Source organism: Acromyrmex echinatior, chromosome 3 (genome assembly GCF_024713525.1).
Source record: "Acromyrmex echinatior isolate Ae372 chromosome 3, ASM2471352v2, whole genome shotgun sequence".
Taxonomy (NCBI): domain Eukaryota; kingdom Metazoa; phylum Arthropoda; class Insecta; order Hymenoptera; family Formicidae; genus Acromyrmex; species Acromyrmex echinatior.
This window is the reverse complement of record NC_141854.1, coordinates 6,875,860-6,898,849: the sequence shown is the minus strand read 5'-3', so window position 1 is coordinate 6,898,849 and position 22,990 is coordinate 6,875,860. Positions and strand designations below refer to the sequence as shown.

General features: G+C 28.6%; 5 protein-coding genes across 8 annotated transcripts; 3 read left to right on the top strand and 2 right to left on the bottom strand.

The window, feature by feature from the left end:
• The first annotated feature begins 592 nt into the window (after positions 1–592).
• On the top strand, positions 593–2,273 carry mRpS10 (mitochondrial ribosomal protein S10). The gene is made up of 5 exons (XM_011065696.1): positions 593–799; positions 867–1,052; positions 1,126–1,253; positions 1,751–1,952; positions 2,147–2,273. Exons 1-5 carry the CDS (start codon positions 785–787, stop codon positions 2,195–2,197), a joined length of 582 nt encoding a protein of 193 aa, XP_011063998.1. The 5' UTR covers positions 593–784; the 3' UTR covers positions 2,198–2,273.
• LOC105151790 (uncharacterized) lies at positions 2,270–3,935 on the bottom strand. Its single transcript, XM_011065699.2, has 2 exons — positions 3,807–3,935; positions 2,270–2,961 (listed from the first exon to the last, which is right to left on the bottom strand). The coding sequence occupies exons 1-2, from the start codon at positions 3,895–3,897 to the stop codon at positions 2,552–2,554; spliced, it is 501 nt and encodes a 166-aa protein (XP_011064001.1). The 5' UTR covers positions 3,898–3,935; the 3' UTR covers positions 2,270–2,551.
• A 718-nt stretch (positions 3,936–4,653) lies between these two features.
• LOC105151791 (beta-1,3-glucan-binding protein) lies at positions 4,654–11,093 on the bottom strand. The gene is made up of 8 exons (XM_011065700.2): positions 10,563–11,093; positions 8,503–8,730; positions 8,257–8,402; positions 7,966–8,111; positions 7,737–7,900; positions 6,395–6,759; positions 5,600–5,701; positions 4,654–5,424 (listed from the first exon to the last, which is right to left on the bottom strand). Exons 1-8 carry the CDS (start codon positions 10,705–10,707, stop codon positions 5,314–5,316), a joined length of 1,407 nt encoding a protein of 468 aa, XP_011064002.1. The 5' UTR covers positions 10,708–11,093; the 3' UTR covers positions 4,654–5,313.
• Positions 11,094–12,254: 1,161 nt separating this feature from the next.
• fh (frataxin) lies at positions 12,255–14,099 on the top strand. Its single transcript, XM_087404880.1, has 4 exons — positions 12,255–12,605; positions 12,707–12,827; positions 13,053–13,505; positions 13,851–14,099. The coding sequence occupies exons 1-3, from the start codon at positions 12,376–12,378 to the stop codon at positions 13,326–13,328; spliced, it is 627 nt and encodes a 208-aa protein (XP_087261006.1). The 5' UTR covers positions 12,255–12,375; the 3' UTR covers positions 13,329–13,505; positions 13,851–14,099.
• LOC105151793 (uncharacterized) lies at positions 13,364–22,848 on the top strand. 4 transcript variants are annotated; one of them, XM_087404877.1, is made up of 14 exons: positions 13,364–13,505; positions 14,994–15,077; positions 15,730–15,994; positions 17,191–17,335; positions 17,947–18,146; positions 18,261–18,367; positions 18,649–18,870; positions 19,126–19,335; positions 19,411–19,713; positions 20,263–20,361; positions 20,591–20,973; positions 21,777–21,891; positions 21,971–22,135; positions 22,520–22,848. In XM_087404877.1, exons 2-14 carry the CDS (start codon positions 15,003–15,005, stop codon positions 22,715–22,717), a joined length of 2,487 nt encoding a protein of 828 aa, XP_087261003.1. In that variant the 5' UTR covers positions 13,364–13,505; positions 14,994–15,002; the 3' UTR covers positions 22,718–22,848. The 4 variants fall into 4 exon arrangements, with proteins under 4 accessions (XP_087261003.1, XP_087261004.1, XP_087261002.1 ...); XM_087404878.1 differs by having other exon boundaries at positions 13,373–13,505; positions 14,895–15,077; XM_087404876.1 differs by lacking the exon at positions 13,364–13,505 and adding an exon at positions 15,201–15,472.
• The last annotated feature ends 142 nt before the right edge of the window (positions 22,849–22,990 follow it).

Genomic DNA, 22,990 nt, shown 5'->3' with positions numbered 1-22,990 from the left:
ATATTACATCAGATAATTTTTGTGGATATTACTATTATAGTTTGCATCAGATAGTTTTTGTGGATCTAGATATGTATGTAATATATGCATATTTAGATGTTTAGAAAATTACTTAACATTATGTTAATAAATTTTTAACATGTTAAGTAATTTTCTCTTTCTAATTTATATATATATCCAAGTTTTACGCACATATATACATTTATAACTTTAGACATAATTAATTGTGCTATTCTGTTACTATAAAAAAACCAGAACAATGCTTAATTATTGAAACAATTAAAACTCTTCTTCTAACTTTAAATATTAGTTTGTGTTTAACAAATATCTAATATTGCAATAATGGGTATTAAATTTAGTCATTTTAGTTTAACGCTGCAAATATAAACTTTGCATAATCGCAATATTTTTGTTCTACTAAGAGAATTTTATATTATTGCTACTAACACATAAATTGCTCCTACATGGTAACGTCACAATCAACTACACAACTGTTGTACGATTCTAATTAAATTGTATTCAGTGTACGTTGTATGTACAATCTATGTTTAATAGAAACAACAGTTGTGCATGCCGAGCAGTAAGCGAACATGATTGGATTGGTTTATTGGTTATGATCGTTGGATCCAGCAAATTAGCCTCGGTTACAGTTACAGTTACCGTGTTCAGCTAAACGTATATATGAATGAATATGTTTACATAACACGGAAATAATAAATTCATAAAATTTCTGGAGATTATCTCGCAGTTTGGAATTCTATTCGCCGATATAAAACGACAAGAAATGTTCCTATCAAAGGTATCTCAATATAAACATAAAGCCAATGCAAATTGCAATTGAGGTTAACCGTGTTATATTCTGCTAGCTACCACTTCTTCTCAGAAATACTACTTTTGCTGCCATACAACATGAATCAGGATATCCTGATGTTCTCGTGCGTAAATATCTACGAAGTGATATATCCTCCATGAAACTTTTCATGTCAACACAGCAACAGGATGAACAGCAACAGGATTCATTGAAAGAACAGGTCTCTCTTTCGATAAACACGGTAAATTTTGTTATTGCTATATTTCCATTAATTTATTCAAATATAATGTGTAAATAGAATATTTATTTCTTAGGGCACACCAGATAAATTGTATAAAAAAGTTGAAGTTGAAGTCAGGGGAAATGATCCAGCGGTATTAAAGAGCTATGGAGAATTTGCAACGATGGCTGCAAATCATTTGAAAATCAACATAGGTAGAAAGTGAGTTCTAGTTATTTGTTTATTAATATTCTAATTAGACCCGATTGTACCTTACTTTGACTTTAAGTAAGGCTTAAAGCTTTCCATATCTCTCTCTCTCTCTCTCTCTCTCTCTCTCTCTCTCTCTCTCTCTCTCTTTCTCGGCTTTAAAAAAAGAAAGTGGGAAGTCTTGCTTAAAGTTAAAAGGCTTATTCTTTTTAGCTGAACTTTTGCACCAGTTCATCTTTCTTCCTTTTCTCTTCAGAAGGAAAGAAGAAAGAGGAATTGGTACAAAAGTTCAGCCAAAAAGAACAGGCCTAAAGTAACATTGATGCAATCAGGTCTTATTCGGTTATTTAACTTTAATGTTTAACGACGATTGGATCATATTAAGATTCTGTGTTGAAGTATCATATGGAATGATAAAAAGCACTTACATAAGTCCTCCATCCACAGGAAAAAATCACAAAAAATAGCTGATTGGATAATATATTAAAATTAATTTTTTTTGTTTACAGTACAGCACCATATAAAGCTATCCACGAACGCTGGACAGTATTAAAATCTGCTCATGTTCATAAAAAGCACCGGGTTCAGTATGAAATTAGGACTTACTATCGCTATCTAGACTTTTTAAAATTGACTGGATCGACAGCAGATACTTTTCTAGAATATCTTCAAAGAAATTTGCCAGAAGGAGTGGCTATGAAAGTGACTAAGGTCAGAGTTTTATATGGTCTATTTAATTATATTTCTATGTACTTTGTACTGTTCATCTTTCCTCGTTTTTTCTCTATATAGAAACGAGAAAACGAGGAAATAATAATGCAAGAAATTTAGCTGAAAAGGACCTATAATATAAAATAGATTCAAATTCATTTGCATCTGTCTTATCTAAGAACTTTTACTTGTAGGTTGAGATGGAGAAGTTGCCTGAGAGTATAGCTGCAATGGGTAATACATAATTATATAATATGTAACTATGAATAATTGTTGATATGAGGATTGTAGATAGTTTCAATATAAACTACAAAAAATACATTTCAAGTTTATTTATTTAACTTTATACTTATTTTAATTTTTGAAAATTTAATTATACGATAAAAATAATCTTATTTTAAAAGGCCGCAGTTATAAAAAATAATATTTATTAATATTAATATTTGTAGAAAGATAAAATTGGTAAATTGTTCCAAAAAAAAAAAAATGATATGCTTTTCTTTAGTATTATTACAAGTAATTATGTATTACGCAGTTATACTAATTTGCAATAAAATTAAAATCTGCGGCAATATAAACTGAATGTCATTGGAAAAATATTAAGTGAGAGATTTGATAATTATTACATGTGACGACGAATCGATGTTTCTGCCCGATATATTGCGCGAGAGTTCCGGTAATGGATTTTTCTTCTTAAAAGCTGATGGTCTGTCTTGTGGTACGTTGATATTTACGGTTTTAAGAGGTGTATCTGCTAAATGTTTGCTTGCGATTCGACGTGCGTGCCCACTACCGCGTCTTCTCATATGAGTCATACGTCGAAAAACACCGTTCGAAATTTGCTTGGAAGTTTCAGATTGAATAGCGTCAATCAGAGAATCTTTTTGTTGCATTTGCGATTGTGTCAAATTTCCTTCGGCTCTGCGTAAACTGGCTCCAACATCCTCATTCCTATGCTTTCTAATTAATTCCGCAGTGGCTGTACATCTGTGCAATATATATTCATTACCTGAAATAAAATTTTCATAATGTATATAATACTTACTTATCTAATTCTTGTATAATTTTATATAAAGCTGGTTGCACCAACGGCATGTATCGACAATACGCATTCTTAATTCAAGTTTTTCAATTATTCAACTGCATGCATTGTGATATAGAAAAATTGATAGACTGTGGATAGACAACTGTTTTTATTTAAAACATTTAAACATGCATTAATTGAATGACATCTTTGCTAAATATATACACATATATGTATTCTTGTTGAAGTTAATGTTAATGTTACGTTCAGGTAATAAATCGATGTTACATATGCACACACTGACTAAGAAATATATTTGAAAAGTGTTTTAAAAAGAATTAAAAATATTTTGATCACTTGTCTTTTATGAAATCCTTTAGATATTTTTTTTAATTTTTGCGTTTTGAATATAAATAATTCTGACACACTATAGTAAAAGATAAATATCTATTAATTTAGAATATATTTAAACTTTATATAGCCCAAAACAATTGATATCGAACAATTGATTCTTACTAGAAATTACTCTAATTAATTCTTTATCGTAGATAAATTTTCACTCATGCACTTTTTGAGTTTAATATAGTTTTATATTAAAAATAATATTTAATAAGATTGTTTAACATTAAAGTTCATCTGTTAAAATAATATTAATTTAGTTATTCCAACATCTTGCAACTTATAAAGGAGATATAAAAAAGTAAAAATTCTTAATTATCAATTTTCATTCAAAATTGTGTTAATATTAGAAAAATATGAATAGATTCCAGAGTGTAGATTACATAGCATATAATCTGTAATGATAAAAATTATATTATAAAATCACTTACTTGATCGCCTTGAACGAGGATAATAAACTGCCAGGGAATCAGTGGCCCAAACGAAGATGATTAAAATAACAGTCACTTTTTTCAAAGTCATTATCTGTCACGAGGTCTTTGCAAGTGACTTACTGACTTAAGTTAAAATAAAGTACTAAGTTTACACACATTTAACAAAATTTATTGCAAGTTAGAACAGTTTGAATTGTCTACCAATCGTGGGAGAGGAAATCGTGGTAGCTACCGCGGGAGCTATCGATCGACTGTTCACGAGGAAAAAGTTTCGCCGCGTAGAAGAGGCCGCAAAAACAAAACCAGACAAGACGTCAAAGCCAAACTGAGGTCGTTCGACTTTGCCGAGATTTTATGCCACAGTAAGGTAGCACACGTGCGCACCATAGAACGTTAAAATTAATCGGATCCGGCCGGAGCATCAGTCGTGATACCACGAAGCAGACGGAAGAAACTGCATGATGACCCTTTTTTCTTGTTTTCAACATTAACCGAGGTAAACCGGTTTGAATAATGGGCCAGGTCGAAAGTCGACATTGTGCTTTAATTATGTTCTTTTTTTTCATCTAATTTCTTTATACATTGTTTAAGAAGGGACTGTCAAATTCAGATAGATAGACCTTTACTATGTAATCTTGAAAACAAATTTTTTTTTCGAACTTTCGAAACTTCGTAAAAAAAATGAAACTGACGAATAAAATCAAATCTGTCACAGGGATGACCTTGACAATCACATCACTTGCCATAATATATCATGTCTGGTATCGTATTTTTAGCTGTGAGCTATGCACGTTGCCGCTTTTCATATAATGATGTAATATTTCTTTGGAATATAAATAAGTGATTATTCTTTGATTATATAATTTTGTATCTATTTTTTTATTACAATAGAATAAAGAAGTAGCTATTATATTAGAAAAAAAAAAGGAAAGCGATATAACGCATAGAAAATTTAGTTGAAACGAATACAATTAATGGTACCATCTATCCTATAGAAAATGTTATGCCCTTGGTAAACTTCGCGCTGGTTTAAGACATTTTCATGTTCATGTCGTGATCGGCAGGAATATTATCAGAGGATAACCATCCGAGCGGCTAATGGAGGCATCATTAAAGGTAAAAACCAGCTCCGGGCGACCCTGAATTTCTTTCCAATTTTACGGGAGTATCGTTCACCCTTTTATAGAAACAGAAGTGGTCCAATTACAGGACTCTAATTACGTTACGCAGGTAAAAAGGCCTTTATAAGTCTTGGTGGAGATTCCAAGTGCAATAACATTGCAGGCAACGTTGTAATCTTCTGCCATTATTGAATCAGAAGGTAACCGATTTAAATCTATTTTTGCTGATAGCTTGTTTCTTCATGTTCGCAATACTGAATGCCTACGTAGGATATAATTGTCGCGCGATAAAAAAGGTCTACCACTACAAGTAACATAAATGATAAAAAAGAAAATAGTGAATATGATAAAAAATGAAGAATTATGCATGTATCAATGTTGATTCAAAAAGCCCACACTTTGACGTAATCTATTACAAAAGCAGTCTTACTGCCACTGTCTCGTCTCCAGCTTGGTAGCCATTGGTTCCGAGAGTTCCAGAAATTCAACATTGCCTAGAATCAAGACGATATTTCATGTAATTATTTAAAAAACTGATGCTTATTTTTTAAAAGAGTACTTTAAGAATGAAAATTAAAGCAACATATTAAATTAGCCATAAATTGATTAATTAAATAATATTAAATGATTAAATTAAATTAAATAATATAAAAAAATATTAAAGTGTACCTTAGCGTCTATATTTCTCCATGGTTTTCGCATTCCGGAACTGTGTGTACCATCCGGAAACACACGTACTCCACCCACACCGACACCAAGAGTGATAAAGAACTATTATAAAAAATATAAATATTTAATTTTAAGAAATTTATATATATATATATATATATATATATATATATTCACACAATTATTTAATTAATTTGCACTATACAGGGTAGCCCGAATTTATATGTCTAAACATCAAGAGCGTGTAGAAGATCGATAAACTAAGAAAAAAAATCCAGTAAAGAAAATGTGATTTCAACTCGATGTCCAATTATGGCAGAACTACTCGAGCTTGGATAGACAGACATTGTCCACGACGATGGATAGGACGTGGAGGAGTAGTATCTATCAGATCAGTGTTTGGCTGTAACATAAGCTGTCCGTACTAAATGCAATGCTTGCATTGCTGCAAGAGGTCAACATTTTAAACAATATCTACATTAAGCAAGTGAATAAATATAACGTGAATAAGTAATGAGAAAGTACAACAATGAAAACTACGTTTTGTCTTTTTTGCAATTTTTTTCAAAACGAGCATATCTTTACAGAACTTTTTTTCTTAGTTTATCGATCCTCTACACGTTCCTAAAGTTTAGATATTTAAACAGAGACATATATGTATAAGGTAATGATACAGATGTGATACAAATAAAATGTTCTCATAAATTTATAATGCTTGCTTAAACTACAAAGAATATAAAACCGTTTTATAGCAATAGAACTATAGTGCAATAGAATAATAGAACTAAATGATACCTCTTGATCGAACGGGGCAGCTTTTCTGTCTCCACTCATCCATCCCTCTTCATTAGGACTTATTCGACCAACTTCTTCGCCGTCGACCAAAAACGTGAAACCATCACTGGTCCAGATCGTTGTGTACACATGGAAATCCTTCGTCCATCGTGGTCCGAATTCGTTTACTTTTGTGACGAGTATTTCTTGGATCTCATTAAGGGATGGGCTTACTCTCACGCCAAAATCCAATCGTCTAGTATCATAGATCTTCGAAACGTCCGTGGCATTCACCAAATTCTCATTGCCGCGTGTTAAACCCAGAAGAACACGGCCGCTGGCGTAGTTCATACCGTAAATAGAATGACGTGGCTCAAGCCACATTTCTGAAAATTATTAGGACATATATTTTATGTATTTTAAAATTTTGTTTTACATAATTTGTTTCCACTTGAATATTTCAATAAAAAATTATATATATATACACACACACACACACACACACACACACACATATATATATATATATATATATATATATATATATACATATGAATTATGGCGAAAATATCCTATTTATAGTATATATTTATAGTATATATTTTAAAAATATATATGTGTGTGTGTGTATATATATATATATGTATATATATATATATATATGTATATATATATGTATATGTATATATATATATATATATGTATATCAAGTGTATTAATATTTATTGTTGTGATTGCATAATTATGGCTAAATATATATTTCCTTGAGAATTTTGTAATAATGTTATATCTTTCTCAAAGAAAAGTACGAGTAATGTAAATTGTGACAAATCCATTAACCATTCGAAGGGAAGTAAATCAAGTCTTATTTAAATAATTTATCATTGCTAGAAAAATACAAAGAAAAAAACTGATCGAAACTTTCTATAAAAAAGCAAAAAATTGACGAGAGCAATGAAAATTTTTTTTTTTTTAACTATACAATACTATATGTATTTACTATGTAAATTAATAAAATACTCTTTAAATAATATACTCTTTATTCACAATTAAATGTAAAATATATATATGCTGCAATATGATACAAATTTAGACCAAGATTAAATCAAATTATGTAGTGTCGTTACTAACTATAAGTGTCGTTATTAACTAATATTTAGCAACTTGTAATTAATAAGACATTATTATTATATTATAACATGTATCTTATACAGTTAATTGCAATTAAAAAAATTATATATAAACTGTCTTATATTTTGTATTTTATTCAGATTAATTTATGTGATACTGTACAGATTCAACACAATGTGTTTCACATTGCGTAATGTATGTCTCGCTCGTAATACAAAAATTACAAAATTACCTGGATACAGCCAATCGCCCTCAGGAAATTTCGCACGTATTTCGATCTTTCCGTATTGCAAAACGAAATGTTCTTTTGTAGTAAAACGTGCGGATATAACGGGTGGCAGAATGCTAAAGGATAACGCCTGTCGCGTACATTCGAAAGCAACCAGGCTTGTACATCTACGAAAAAGATAGATTATAAAACAAAAAAAAATGCAATAGAAATTTAATTTACTTATATTTACTCGTTAAGTTGTAATTTTCCGTATGCGGTCGCATTCTCGCCATAATAGTCTTCTAGTATAATTGGCTTTATGAATAATTGACCATTATGAATTTGCACAAGTTGCTCATGAATGATTGGATGATGATATACGCAAAATTCGTAGTCCTAATTTCAACATAATTAACTTTATTGAGTTGATATAAAATATACATATATATCTATATACAGTTATATACACATTGTATGAATATATATATATATATATATATATATATATATATATATACATACATACATACTCATTACCCACCGGATCTAATGGCATCTTTATCTCGTGTTTCCATAATGACGCGTTGAAAGAATTGAAATAGTCTTCAAGTAATAATCGGCCCTCGATTGAAATTTCATATTTTGGAGAACTTGTCTGTGTAGTTTCTTGACTATCAACTTCATTTTCTGTCGTTATTAATTTGAAATATTATATAATATAAAAATAACCCCATTATTTTTATATCAGTAAATCAGAGAAATCGTGTGTTTATGTAAATAATCTTACGGTAATATGTCCATCTTTGGTTATTCTTCCTGTGGTTAATCCCATTTGCTTGCACATAAATCCAGTAATGAAGTACATCTCCATTTTTTATAGTCACGTCCGAATCCTCAAAAGTCCAGCGATCGTCTGTTGCCAAATAGGTATCACCAGCAATTTGACCATATTCATTAGTGCGAATTGCTTTGTTGATGTTGGCGTGGAATCCAAATATTCTTAAACCTGGTGCATCTGTTAATCGCATCATCATTAAATATTAAATTAATTTTTCTTTTTTATTCAAATATTATTATTTATTTAGATACATTTTTATCTAACATCTAAGTTTTTATTTTTTAGGTGATCCTATTTTTTTAGATAATAAAATATACATATAATTTTTATTATAATTAGTTGTAGTATTATTATATTTGTATCGTATTAATTTATGTTATTTGTTTTCTTAGAAATGTAATATCAAAACTTGAAATATTATAAGATAGGATATGTTGAAAGAGTTAAACCTCTTGTGATTTAAATTTTCTCGTAGGTCACATAATCATTAAGGTCACAATCATTAATCTCTCACTGCAATGATAAAAGCAAAGTAAAAATATATTTAACATCAATAAAATGGTATTGCAAAAAGAGTCATTAGTATCGGAATATTTTTTAATATTTTATTTATATCTTAAAGAATTCGAAAATTAATAAATTATTAAGTAATGATTATTATTATATAATATATATATAAGTAACAAATTATATACTTATTATATTCCGCTCTTTGCTTTTAACAATGCTAATATCTTATCTTAATAAACATTTTGGAGAATTTTTGAAGTTTTTCTCTCTTCGAATATTATTGTTGTACATATCTATGATTGTAAGAAAATGATAATAATTATATATATGATTATTTTTATTAATATACATACAAATAGAGGATATTATGAAATATTTTGCAAATGAATATATTACTATATTATCTGTGTAAAAACAAATTATACAATTGATGCAAAATATATTAGGTGTTGGAATTAATTCGTAGCGTTTTTTAATGAAAGAATGTTATTTATTTCACATGAGCATTAAAAAATACATTAATGAAAGTACTTCCCATCACTTGTAAAACGCTACGAATTAATTCCAACACCTAATAATTCAAATAATTTCTATAGATTTCATATAAAATTTGAGTAGAACAAATTTAATACGTGTATTTTATAACATTATATAAATAATTAATAATTAATGACGTTAATAACTTTAATATTATGTTCTTAGCATTCTATCCGAGATCATGTTTTTTGATGTTTATATAATTTATTTTATCGAGAGAATTAATATCATTTAAAATAGAAACAATATAAAATTATGAAATATATATATATATATATATATATATATATATATATGTATATGTTAAAGTATCATTCATCTAAAATTAAATGTACATATACATACGCATTTATGATAGTTGAGAAAAATAGTTGACTTGACACGGTTGTTGTGCGTCGACAGATTTTTTGGAATTATATAGATACTTATATTGACATCCGGGAAAAAATATTTCATATTTACATATTTTATATAATTATATACAAAACATGTCTATATAAAACATTTTTTCGCGGAGTTAAGATGAGCGCTTATGTTATATATGTTTATTATATTCAAACAGTTATCTTTTGATAATTTTATTTTCCAATTTAATTACAAAAATGCGTTTCTAACAAATTTTCTATTATTACTACTTTTAATGTTTTTATATATAATTTAGAATAATTTAGAATGTACGTGATTTTTTATCATATTATATATATCAATACATTCATTAGATCTCATGTGTAAAATACAACGTTTAGTATCAACATTTTACACGTTATCATAAAACATGTTATGCAATAATGATTATGTTGGATAAAATTTAATCAGGCATGTTTTAATCCTTAAAAAATACTTTTTAATACAATTATTTTTTTAAAGAAATTTTTTGGAAACTCTTCTTTCTATTTAATCTTTAAAAGTTTTGCGGTTGTTCACAATCTTTTCTAAGAGGAAAAAGCTATGCATAAACCTACCAGGTATAGAGACTCGAAGACCTTGCGGCTTTAACACTTCGAAAATCGGATTCGGTAGCACGTAGAGAAACACTGGTTTCACAAGTATGCATGTTAGTACGAAAATCAGTTGAACTATCGCATGATGGACTCTGCGAGAGAACATGTTCACGATTATCAATTTTTAATGTTGTATATACGATATTTATCAAGTACGAGGTCGCGTATGATGCTAGAAGAAAAGATTAACACTGCATGCATGGCGCTTTCAATGATCACTACTGTTTCTTCCACTTTCTTTACTCCTTCCTTTATGTTTTTCCTTATTCGTCATGCAGATTACGTCTTGTATAGTTTTGGAATTCCCTCGTTGAATATAGCTATTATCGATGTCGAATCATCCAAAATATCTGTAAAAACAACTATGTAATCTCGGGTCATTGTCCAGACTTTCAGAAGTTGATTAATGATATTCGCAGTTGAAAGAAAGATAATCCAACTAACTGTAACATAATAACACCAATGTTATAATTTCACTCGCAACAACATAAATATAATACGCATGTAATAGCTACATTACATTAATTGTACTGTAAAATTATAACACTGTTATTAAATTACTATTAATTGATGTTTACCATGATATGAAAACAATTGTATTTTATAAATAATTTTTTAAATATAATTATAATATAAATTATATGTAACAATTGTGTAAATGATATAAAAATTGTAATTTTTTCATAACCCTGGTGAAAGTTTTTTTTATAATTTTTATACAAATTAAAACATTTTTTAGAAATACTCAGAAATATTCGGAAAGTTTACATTTTCTCTTAGAATTTTTCATACATGTGAATTCTGAAATATACTGAGATTTTTCATTCCATAATTTTAAAAATATTTTTTAATTTTTTAGATTTTATAATATATCAGAAATTATATTAGGTGTTGGAATTAATTCGTAGCGTTTTTTAATGAAAGAATGTTATTTATTTCACATGAGCATTAAAAAATACATTAATGAAAGTACTTCCCATCACTTGTAAAACGCTACGAATTAATTCCAACACCTAATACTTACAAAAAATCTTAGAAATCTTATGATATTTCATAATTAATATGTATGGAAAATTCTGAGAAAAAATATAGATTTTCTAAGTATTTCAATTCGTATAAAAAAATGTAAAAAAGTTATAAAAGTATATAGAAATTCTGAAAAATTATATAAAAAATTCTGAGAAAAATTTTTACCAGGGAAAGCTTTAAATACCGGGAAAAAATGTTATGTATGTGGATATATTTTATATATATAATAATATATTAGGTGTTGGAATTAATTCGTAGCGTTTTTAATGAAAGAATGTTATTTATTTCACATGAGCATTAAAAAATACATTAATGAAAGTACTTCCCATCACTTGTAAAACGCTACGAATTAATTCCAACACCTAATATAATTGTATTTAAAATATGTCAATTTTTTATATAATTATACATAATTTATATATCTATATAATTGAAACATTTTTTCCCGAGTATTATTAAAATATTAATTTATTTCATAGTTAATTAGAAAATTATTTTATTAATTGAATTTCTTAACTGAAAATGAAGTTTATAAAATACTAAAAGTTTAATAGAGAATAATATAATATAGAAATTTAATAAAAATGCAATTAATGTTAATTTATATAAAATAGTTCCGCGCGTAATGAGTGACGATACCGACGCAGCAATGTAAACATACGTCAAGAAATATCACTATTACCACTGTACAGACTAACCGGAGAACTTGTTTAATCGATAAAACTGTTAAGAGAGATTATTTATCATGTTAACCATTATGACGAGATCTTACATAATTCCAAGGTTGTCTTGCAGTCTATTCCTTCCTAGAATTTCAATTAAAAAACGAACTACTCTACAACTGAATAGGCCCATCAGCATTATTGCAGGTTATGTCAATCACAATTCAATACGTTTTTCAAAGAGAAATCCACGAACGTTATTGCAATTATCTATAAAAAATTTCAGTATAACTACTAAGCATTTGACAGAAAGGTAAGCATCATTACGTTATTTGTGACACTTTAAATCAACAATGTGTAATATTTGCATGTATTATTAATGTAAAAAGAAATTTGTTATTTGTATAATTTTAGCGAACTTAGCTCTGTGCAATACGAAAAAGTCTGTGATGAAACTTTGGATTCATTAACTGAGTACTTTGAGGAATTGATTGAAGCAGTGGTGCATTTGCCAGATGCTGATGTGTCTTATGGAGTATGTATATATTGCATTCATCATTGTTTCTTCTAATCATTGTTTTTTTTTTTAGTAGTGGAGAGAAACACGTTGTGATAGTTCTAAGAAATAATATTAATAGAAGTTTAATTATGTAATTGTGGGAATCTATAATCTATTTGCCATATTACATATAGCACTAATTAAAAAATTTATAATTCTTGTTTTGTGAATCTATCAATACTAAGGAAATTTTTGTTGCAGGATGGAGTTTTAACTGTGAAATTTGGCGAGCCATATGGTACTTATGTTATAAACCGCCAAACACCGAACAAGCAAATTTGGCTCTCCTCTCCAAAATCTGGACCCAAACGTTATGATTTTGTAAATAGCCAATGGATATACAAACACGATGGCAAAACCTTACATGAATTACTTAATCATGAAATATCGACAATTGTAAAATTTGAAGTATGCTTTGACAAATGTTCCTTTAGTGGTAGAGAGAAACAAGTTGTGATGGATAATTCTAAAAAATAATATTAATAGAAGTTAATTACACAATTGCGCGAATTTATAATCTATTTGATATAATTATAAAGATTATTAGGCATTAATGAAGGAAGTCTGATTTACAAAAATTGTACATAAATACTAATATAAAAAGATAAGAAATCAGTATAAGTGCATTAGTAACAACGATTAAAGAAACTTCATGTAAGTAATTTTAATATTAAGTTATATATTGCATATTTGCACTGTAGTGGCAATGAATTTCTATAATAGCACGTGTACGTTGTTATTTATTATTATACTTTATATTGCAAGCATATGGAACATAGAACAAATATAAGTTATTTTTTAAAGAAAAAATATTTATATATTATATATATATATATCTGATATTACATCTATTTTAGCATATATTTTATACTAATATATTTTAACATATATACAATTATAAATATATAAATATATAATATATTTATGTATTTATATATTATTGTATATATATGTTAAAATATATCAGATATATATTGATGTGTTTGATATCATTTACAGGAGTGTATTTTTTATCCAAGAATGATAATGCCTATTATTTTAAAAATACGCTTGGACATCATAATTTCCTTACGTCTACATCTCACAAGACGCGGTCATGTCGCATAATTCGATTTTTTAATTTATATATGATTAATAATTTTTAATGGTATTTTAATATGTTTTGTGATATTGAGAAGGATCCACAGTAGGATCGAAACGTAACTATTGTATATTATGTATTGAGTGAATAAATTTATTACACGCGTACATCCAGTGTTCGGCTTTTATTATTCTTGGATTTACTCTTTGGAACCTATCAATTCTTTTATTCTATTTTTGTATCTTTAAAGATAGCAAAAGTTATATATATGTATATATGTATATATATGTATATATATATATATATATATATATATATATATATATATATGTGTATATTGTATTGTAATTCCTTTTCAAAGACAACTTATACACTCGCATTATTTACAAATGATTCATATTTTAAATTGGTTTTGATATATTTTCGTTTTATATTGTAAATACTAAATATATTTATAATAAACGCAGCATAGAGTACATGTGCGTGTGCATGTGCACGCGCGTTATCATTATATTTTTTATGAGCGTGATTCCAATTAATTAATTAGATTGTTTAATGAATTTGAGATTTGTGCTTAATGAAATTGATTACTGAGAGAAATAAATCTTGAATAGTATTTTTAAGCAAGTCATATTGTCTTTAATTTGAGAGCCAGATCTTATTATTTTATTTTAAAATTTGTTTAAATCGGTTGTTTCATCTCTGGATAAATTATTTGTGATAATTTATCTGATTGATGGGTTAAAGAGTAAGAGCAAAGAAAATAAGAGAGTGAGCTGAAATTTATCTTCAACAATTCAGCTTATATGCTTCAATTTTTTTCGTTATTATTAATTAATTGATTGAAATTTTTAAGACAGAATTAGTATTTAAGATTTAAGATAGAATTAGTATTTATTTTAAATTATTTAAAACATAAACGACAAGTCTACGTTACATCGAAAGGTCACTTTTTATTTCAGTTTTACTACACGTAGAATTTGCTTGTGCACAAGCAAAATTATAAAGAATCAATTAAATTAGATCGTCCAAGCATAATTGTTTTCTATGTTATTCGACAGAGCTCAAAAATGGAGATTATGGAAGATGGAAATTTGGTCGATCGCGTAAGAATTTTGTTACAACGAGATATGGAATATTACCAGGTACCAATTAGATGATAAATTTGTGCCATTAATGCAATTTCTATGTTGCAGTTTGTGAGTGATTTAATGAAATTTGTCATGTCGATTTTCGCGACAGCTTGATATCAGCTTCAATGCTTTTAGCGCGTAGATTACATCCATGGTTCCCGAGCGGCGTAAAACGATACATCGAAAGCGCGTTGTTTCGAAATTACTCCGTTTGCCGTATAGCACGACGTGATTTAATTACAAGGAAGGATTGATTTATCGGCCTTGTTCTCGAAACTAGAGAATCGCCGCACGTTATATACGCATAGATGCACATGCAAAACGAGCAATTCAGTTATTTGTCATTATCACGTGTCATTATTTCGCACAATAGGGAAGCGTGCACGACATTAATTTTAAATCAAAATGTAATAATATATTTAAAATTGAGAATATTTTAAGGCCGGTATTCATAGTCTATTTTTTTTATTTAAGATCGTCTTAAGTAATGTCTTAAGATGCTAATGCTTTCTGCTTGGTTCATGACATCTTAAGTATTTAAGATAGTCTTAAATATAAGAATCGACTATGAATACCTAAATAAAATTAATTCTGATGCTCAATGTTGCAATTTATAAATAAACAAATTTAATACTCGCATAGTCTATCACGTTTTCCGATGCAGGAGATGCAAACTGTTCTGAGAGAACCCCTCTGCATACGCATCAGTGGCGGAAGGCTAGATTTTCCACGGCATGCCTCGTTTGCCGCGATTAAGATCGTTACATGGTGGGAAGCAGACTTCATGGCCGCTTTTAAGCGGCCTTCCGGTTTGAGTTCCTCCGGAAATGAAAGCTCATCCAGTGTCGATAGTGAAGATGGTGTCATTAAACGGATCCAGCCATCCGATTTTATCATGCTCGTTGTTGACACCGCCGAGCAACTGTTAGGTATACTTCCTCCTGACTCCCGATGAGAAATATAAATAGATGTTGTATTTGAAACAACTGTATAAAAAGATAATAGAATTACAAAAAAAATTGAGAAAAATTGCTCGTAAAAAAAAAGGAGCAATTAATTATAAATTTAATATTTTCCTAACATTTAATTATATTTCATAATGTAAATTTTAATTTGTTATGAAAAATGTAAATGTAACTACATAAATATTTATCTTAATTAATTAAGAAAGTAAGAACTACAAGAAGGTGTATGAGGATGATAAGCATGTACTTAAGAAAATAAAAGACAAAAATATTAGCTATTAGAAGATTGTAAAAAAGCTGCATAAAATTTAATTAATTATAAATAAAAATTATATTGTGCAGTTGCTCACATTACATGTAACTTAATTCTTTAAATATTTTTCATATTATATGACACACAAAATTATAAACAAAATTTTATCCTAAATCCTAAATAAATTTAAAATCATTTAAAATAATATTATATTTTTAGAAGAATTTTTTTACAGTATATAAAAATATTAGAATTTAACTAACACATACATATGGAAAAAATCTTGATATATTATAAAATCAATTTATAAAAGCAAGTAAATATATTATTACAAAAATTTATTTTTAGAAAAAAACATTTTAAATTATTAATATTTGTATTGATATTCTAATAATTAAGAATTAAATAACAAAATGATTTACTTTTAGCAACTGTTATAAATTATATGTATTTTAAATAAAAAATATATATTTTATGTTCTGGATGTTTAATTCACTAACAATTTTTTTTTAATTGGCGTTAAAATACAAAAAATAAGATTTAAAAAAGCAAAGATCACTAGCGAATTATTTAATTAGTATTGAATTTTTTTTAAGAAGAAATTTTAACATTTACTTAAAAAATATCCATGTCGTTACATATGTCATTTTAACATAAAGTGACAAATATACAATAACATCAGCTATTAAGGCCTCCACACAATAAAAGGAATATGCTCCGTAATTCATCGTTGGATTAAATTTCTGTTAGAGAAATTTGATACTAAGTTAATTGAATAAATCATTTCTGCAAGGAAGTTGCGTTTACATTTTGAATAATTTTTTTTTATAATGACACAATTTTGACTTAAATTGAAGTATTTGAAGAGAACAAGTGATGCAGTATTCTAAAACTTTTATTTTTTTAGAACATCTACACATGTTGATCCAAGAATCTTTGGATCACGCTGATCTCACTGTGCTCACCGCTACTTTAGGTGCAGCGGCATTGATACGTAATTGCTTATGGTGTTACAATCAGCATGCAAAAGGAACAATCTCTTCTCAGTCAAGGTGCTTTATATTACAAAAGCTACATTCATTCTATTTTATAGGTTTTTATCTCAATTTATTATATTCCAAAATTTTTTTCCAAGGATAGCTGCATAAAATAGATTTAGATAGTTTTCCCAATCACATAAAAATTAACGTTTTGACATTAACAATACGACGTTTTTCTATCATATTTATCACAATTTATAAAATACAATTTTGCGTATAAAAAATGAAAATATTGATTTCGTGTATAAAAATTAAAATATTGATTTCACGACACTATAAATGAATATATGTATAAGTAATAGATAGAAACAAAAAAACATTTATTTTACCTTAAAGTAATGATATTGCAAACAATAATATCAGCAAAAAAAAATATTTAATTTAATTCTTTAATTCTTAAAATTAACACATATTTTTTATTTCTTATTGTGAGTACCTACTATTAAATTTATAAAATGATACACTTTCTCTTTCTTGATCTTATTATATTTAAAATTTAATAGGAAACTAAATTTAATAACTTTTAATTATTTATATTAATTCTTCTTATGCTTAAAGTCGAGTAACTTGTACTTTTATATAAGATTTTGTTTGACTCTTATCATCGCTTTTTTTTCTAATAGTGAAAAGATTAATAAGTCTCATAAAGCGTTTCACGAAATGGCCGAAGCTGTGGCAGAGAGACTGCTCGATCTGCATTGTCGATTAATTTCCTTATACATTCTTAATGAGGCGGATTCTCTCAGTTGGCACAGCAACAAACCATTCTTTGAAAGAGAGCGATGCTCTTATGTTATACAAATGTGGTGGCTATACATGCAAGGTAAAGCACTCGACTCGTTTTTCATGATATAATTTCTTCTAATATTCCATGAAAATAAATTTATGATGTTCCGCGAAGTAACGTTTTGCAAAAACGATATGTTAATATTTCCAGGTACTAAGGCGGATTTATGGAATACAGTATCGCCTAAGATGGCACAGCGCATATTTTCAGAGATGCTAAATGAGTCTCTGTCTATCATAACTACGCGATTCATTCACGTAAGTCCACGAAATATTTCACGACTAGTTCTGATTAATCTTTCAATTTGTTTCGTGTTCATTTATCTCCATTGAATATTTTATTGTTATCGTAAACCACCAACGCGAATTTTATATTCGACCAAACGTAAAATCAATTTATGTTCATTTTTGCTCTTTTGCATGATTTATTTATTTATTGTATTATACATTCGTCCGCGATTTATTGAAGCGCAATGTTTGAATATAGTCTGTGTAAGTAACCGAGATGGGAATTGGAGATAAAAATGAAATTGTGACAGGGACGACCGACACTGGCACGATTCGAACAATTTTGGTCAGATGCCTTTAATGCACTTTGCTGTACGGGCTATCTCGCTTTAGGCGCATGTGTTGATAGCGATGGAATGATTGGTGTACGTCCGAATAATTTGCCGACAGCAATAAGAGATATACACGCAAAATGTAATGAACTGTTAATCTGCTTGCTACTTAGAGGCACTCCTCTTAAAGAATTGTATCAGGTATTTTTGAATATTTTAATATAACATAATGTTGAATATTTGGGACTGTTTTAATAAGCTGGATATAAAGAAAAACACTATTTTCATTGAATAAGTTACTTAAATAAATTTATTAAACTAACGTGTATTAACGTTATTAAGATTGTACAAAATTTTACGTAAAAAGAGAAATATTGTTTATTTATTGAAACTTACAATTAATAAAATTCCTTTTGTATATTTTAAAAACAACTGTTTTTAACAATTGTTATTTAGATTTTCCGACATGGATTGGAAAATTTGGCGATATTGCGTCCTCGACGAGGTCCTGCACCTTGGCTATTGATATGTGCTCCAAATTTATTAGGATTAGATACAATTAATTCTCCAGCTGACATTATAACATTATCCGAGGATAAAGCTGTCATTCTTGAGTTGAATGTTTTAAGACATCAGCCTCAACCTAACTGGCCTCAATTAATGAAGGTAATTACTAACACCCTTGTGAAGCCCTTGTCCTAACGAAGCTATTCATTTTATTATTTCTATGAAACTTTGCAGGTGATATCGATGAGTAATTACGTTGTGGCAAAGATGTTGCTGAAGACCTTAATACGTCAAAACGTGGGCGTTACGTACGTGGACGACAGTGACGCAGCTGAAAAATCGAAGACAGACAAAAGAAGTTGTAGCGGCTTTTTATGCAGTAATTCGGCGTGTGACAAAACGCTAAAAATAACTTCAGCTCTGGTATTATACAGCTTATTTCACATATTGGTGGTAACTGTTAACGAACCGGAGCACGTAATTATACCAGCGCTGAAGCAAGATCCGAATTGGTCCAATTATTTGGACAGACAGCAGGTCGTATGCTTTTACGAAATATCGTTTGAAGAGTTAATTGTATAAATTTATTATTAATTCTCATATCAAAATACAGTTTGCACAATATATATGGATGAGTTTTATGACAAGAATTTGCATTTTTATTTAAATTTATTTTTAACGAAGATTAACAGAAATTATTATATGAATAGCATGTATTATATATATATATAGAAAATAATATAAAATCGAGATATTTTAAAAGTGACATTTAACATTCCGAAATGATTTATTTATATAGAAAAAGAAAAATATCTATCTTAAATTCCTTATATATATTACATAAATAATATTAAAAAGATATCTATAACTTTTTAAAATATTATTCATCTTTATACGAGATAGACATTTTTTTGACATGAAAATAATTTTAATATTGTTGTATCTATAATCTGTGTATTTTCTTTATCAAACTTTTAAATATTCTATTTTACTTTAATTTATAAATGCATCGAATATTACGCTCACATTAATTTTACACTTACATCAATGTGAATGTAAAATTATAATTTATTTATCGTTTTGAAGGTCTGGAATCAATCGCGGCCACCTTGGCTCAATGCGCTGATAAAGCCATTGAAGATCATGATGCAGCCTGTGACTGAAGCTCTTTTAGAAGCCGCAAAAGTAATTACTATACAATAATGTTTACGCGCTATGATCCGACGTGTGAGAAAAATATATTTATATTTGTTGTTTTTTATAACGAATGTTTAATTTTTTTTATCATTTGTTAAAATTGCAAATAATATCAAGACGTCACTACGGTGTCATAAGAGATGCAAAATAAATTGTGAAGTTTAATATTGCTATGAGAATTGCAGCGTTAGAATAAATTTTAAAAAATTATTTTTAGACAGGTGCCAGTATATATCAAGCCATGTCCCTTGCGATCGGCTGTTTCGCCGAGTTGTATGTGACCGCCTCGACTCCAGTTTTACGCGCCGCGTTCGCGTTAAACGACAACATCCCAGCGCACTGTCGGCCGATCGGTGGCAACGTGTTGCTCCAGGTATTATGCGCCGCTCTATATTCCACCCTTCTGGGTGTGTCTGCAAAAGGCAAGAACGAGCCCCATGATACACCGAATTCTGGAGACACGTGCTGCGAGCTGAGTCCCTTCAATCCATACGATAGATCTACCGCCGCAACGGCGCTTGCTGAAGCAATTTGCAGCATCGACGAGGACAATAAACATACATCGCAGATAGACTCCTTCCTGCTTCTTGTAAAAGATAGGTAGGTGAGTTACCTCGTAATTATATTATCCCTAATTGTAGGATAACAGTAATACTGATGTGATTTTTGTAAAGTAACAATTTTCTACCGTGATGTTATAAATTGCGTTTATAATTCTCTCCACAATAATTCTTTATAATATAATTCTCCACTGGAGATATAAAAGAAGTATAGAATTAATAACTTCTTAGAAAAAGTTTATATTGCTCAAAGTGCTAGATTTGTCTATATACCAGAATTAAGAGTGTGTTGAATGCGGAGTATATCATGCATTTTTAATTTAAAAGATGTTATAAAATGTTAAAAGATGGATTTGGGATTCACATTTGTTATATGTTATTGTTATGTTCTATATGTGTCATGTTCTATATTCAAATAAATGCATAATAATACACATTATTATGAATTATATTTACAGCTTGAATTTTGAATTGTATTACAGCATTGCGTTGGATTATTCCTGATTTATTTATTTATACATAAATATAACTCGCGCTCGGAATAAATATGAGATAAAAACTGTATTGTGTCACATATAATTTCATAATGTTGTTACGAGCTTATGTTACAAGGAATATAAACTGTGCATTATAATACATGAAACTTTAGTTTTCTTAAACTTAACATTTAATAAAATTTCTGTAAAACGAAATTTATTAATGCAAAATACAATTGAAACTAGCGTAATTATTCCAATAATTTGATTATATTTAATCTAATTTAATGTCGATTATAATAATCTTATATATTTAAAAAATTTTACTTCATCTAAGTGGAAAAAAGAAAAAGGAAATTTATTACAGCCTTAGAAGAGAACATCAGAATCCGAGAAATGGTGAATTACAAAACATGGCTTGCGTCATTGAGACTTACACGGACGAATTGTTATTCACGAATATCGGACGACGTTCTTTAAAAGTGAGTAAAGAATTAGTTCGTACATTTGCCGCATGAGAAACGAATGCATAATGTTTATGAATGATGTTTGTGTACGCAGATTGCATACGAATATCTAGTTCGAGCTTCCGACTGGGTATTAAGTAATTTACGTCGCGGTGAGGAAAGCAGGCAGGTAGATTTGATTAATCTACCTAAGGTCTCGCCCATCGTGAAACCTCTCACACATATAATGTTTCATATTGAGGACACATGCTTTGATCAAGTTAGTGATGTTATGATTAGAGTTACACGTCCCTCAGTGATAGCTGGAAAGAATGGTTTTGCTGAAGCATCTAAAAATTTAGCTAGCAAATCTGACAGATTTGAAAATAATTATTTTATTAAATCATTAAAATAATTATATAGAACGTTCCAATGTTGATGACAATGCTACAAAAAGTTTTAACATTCTAACATCTAGTTTAAGCATCTTATATAATTATTTTGATAATCTAAACAAAATTATTTTCAGATTTGTATTTAGCTAAATTTTTAATTTTTTAATTTTTACTTCAGCAAAATCTTTCTTCCTGTGTATAGATCTTTGATACGAATTCAACTGTGCTTATAATTAGCACACGTATTGCGAATAAATCGTGTATTGCAGTTTATGACTAATTACGAGGCAACAAATTGGTCAAGGATATTAACAATGCCTCTATCGATTACTTTGGAGCGTGTACGAAGTCAAGTTCTCCTAAGACCGGAATTCAAGAACATTGGAGATCTGAGCCATGAAGATAAAGAAGTGGCGCAATCTATCAAAAGGATTTGCTCGTTCGTCAGGTCAGCACGTTTTAAATAAGTCATTTGCACACGTAGCGAGTAATATCTCTCTCGTAATCAATCTTTATTCAATATGCTTGAATTTTAACTCTGTAATTAATATGTAGATATGTTTATCCAATAAAACGGATCTTCGAAATAATACAGAAAGATGCTTTTTCCTATGATACTTTTTTTACGTTTATAGCTTTTGATAAGATATTTTGCAGTAAAGTGTAGGTTACATTTTTCGCATTTTATATAATGCATCTCAAAATAAATAGTCGTCAATTTTTTCTCGTGAAAAAGTTCG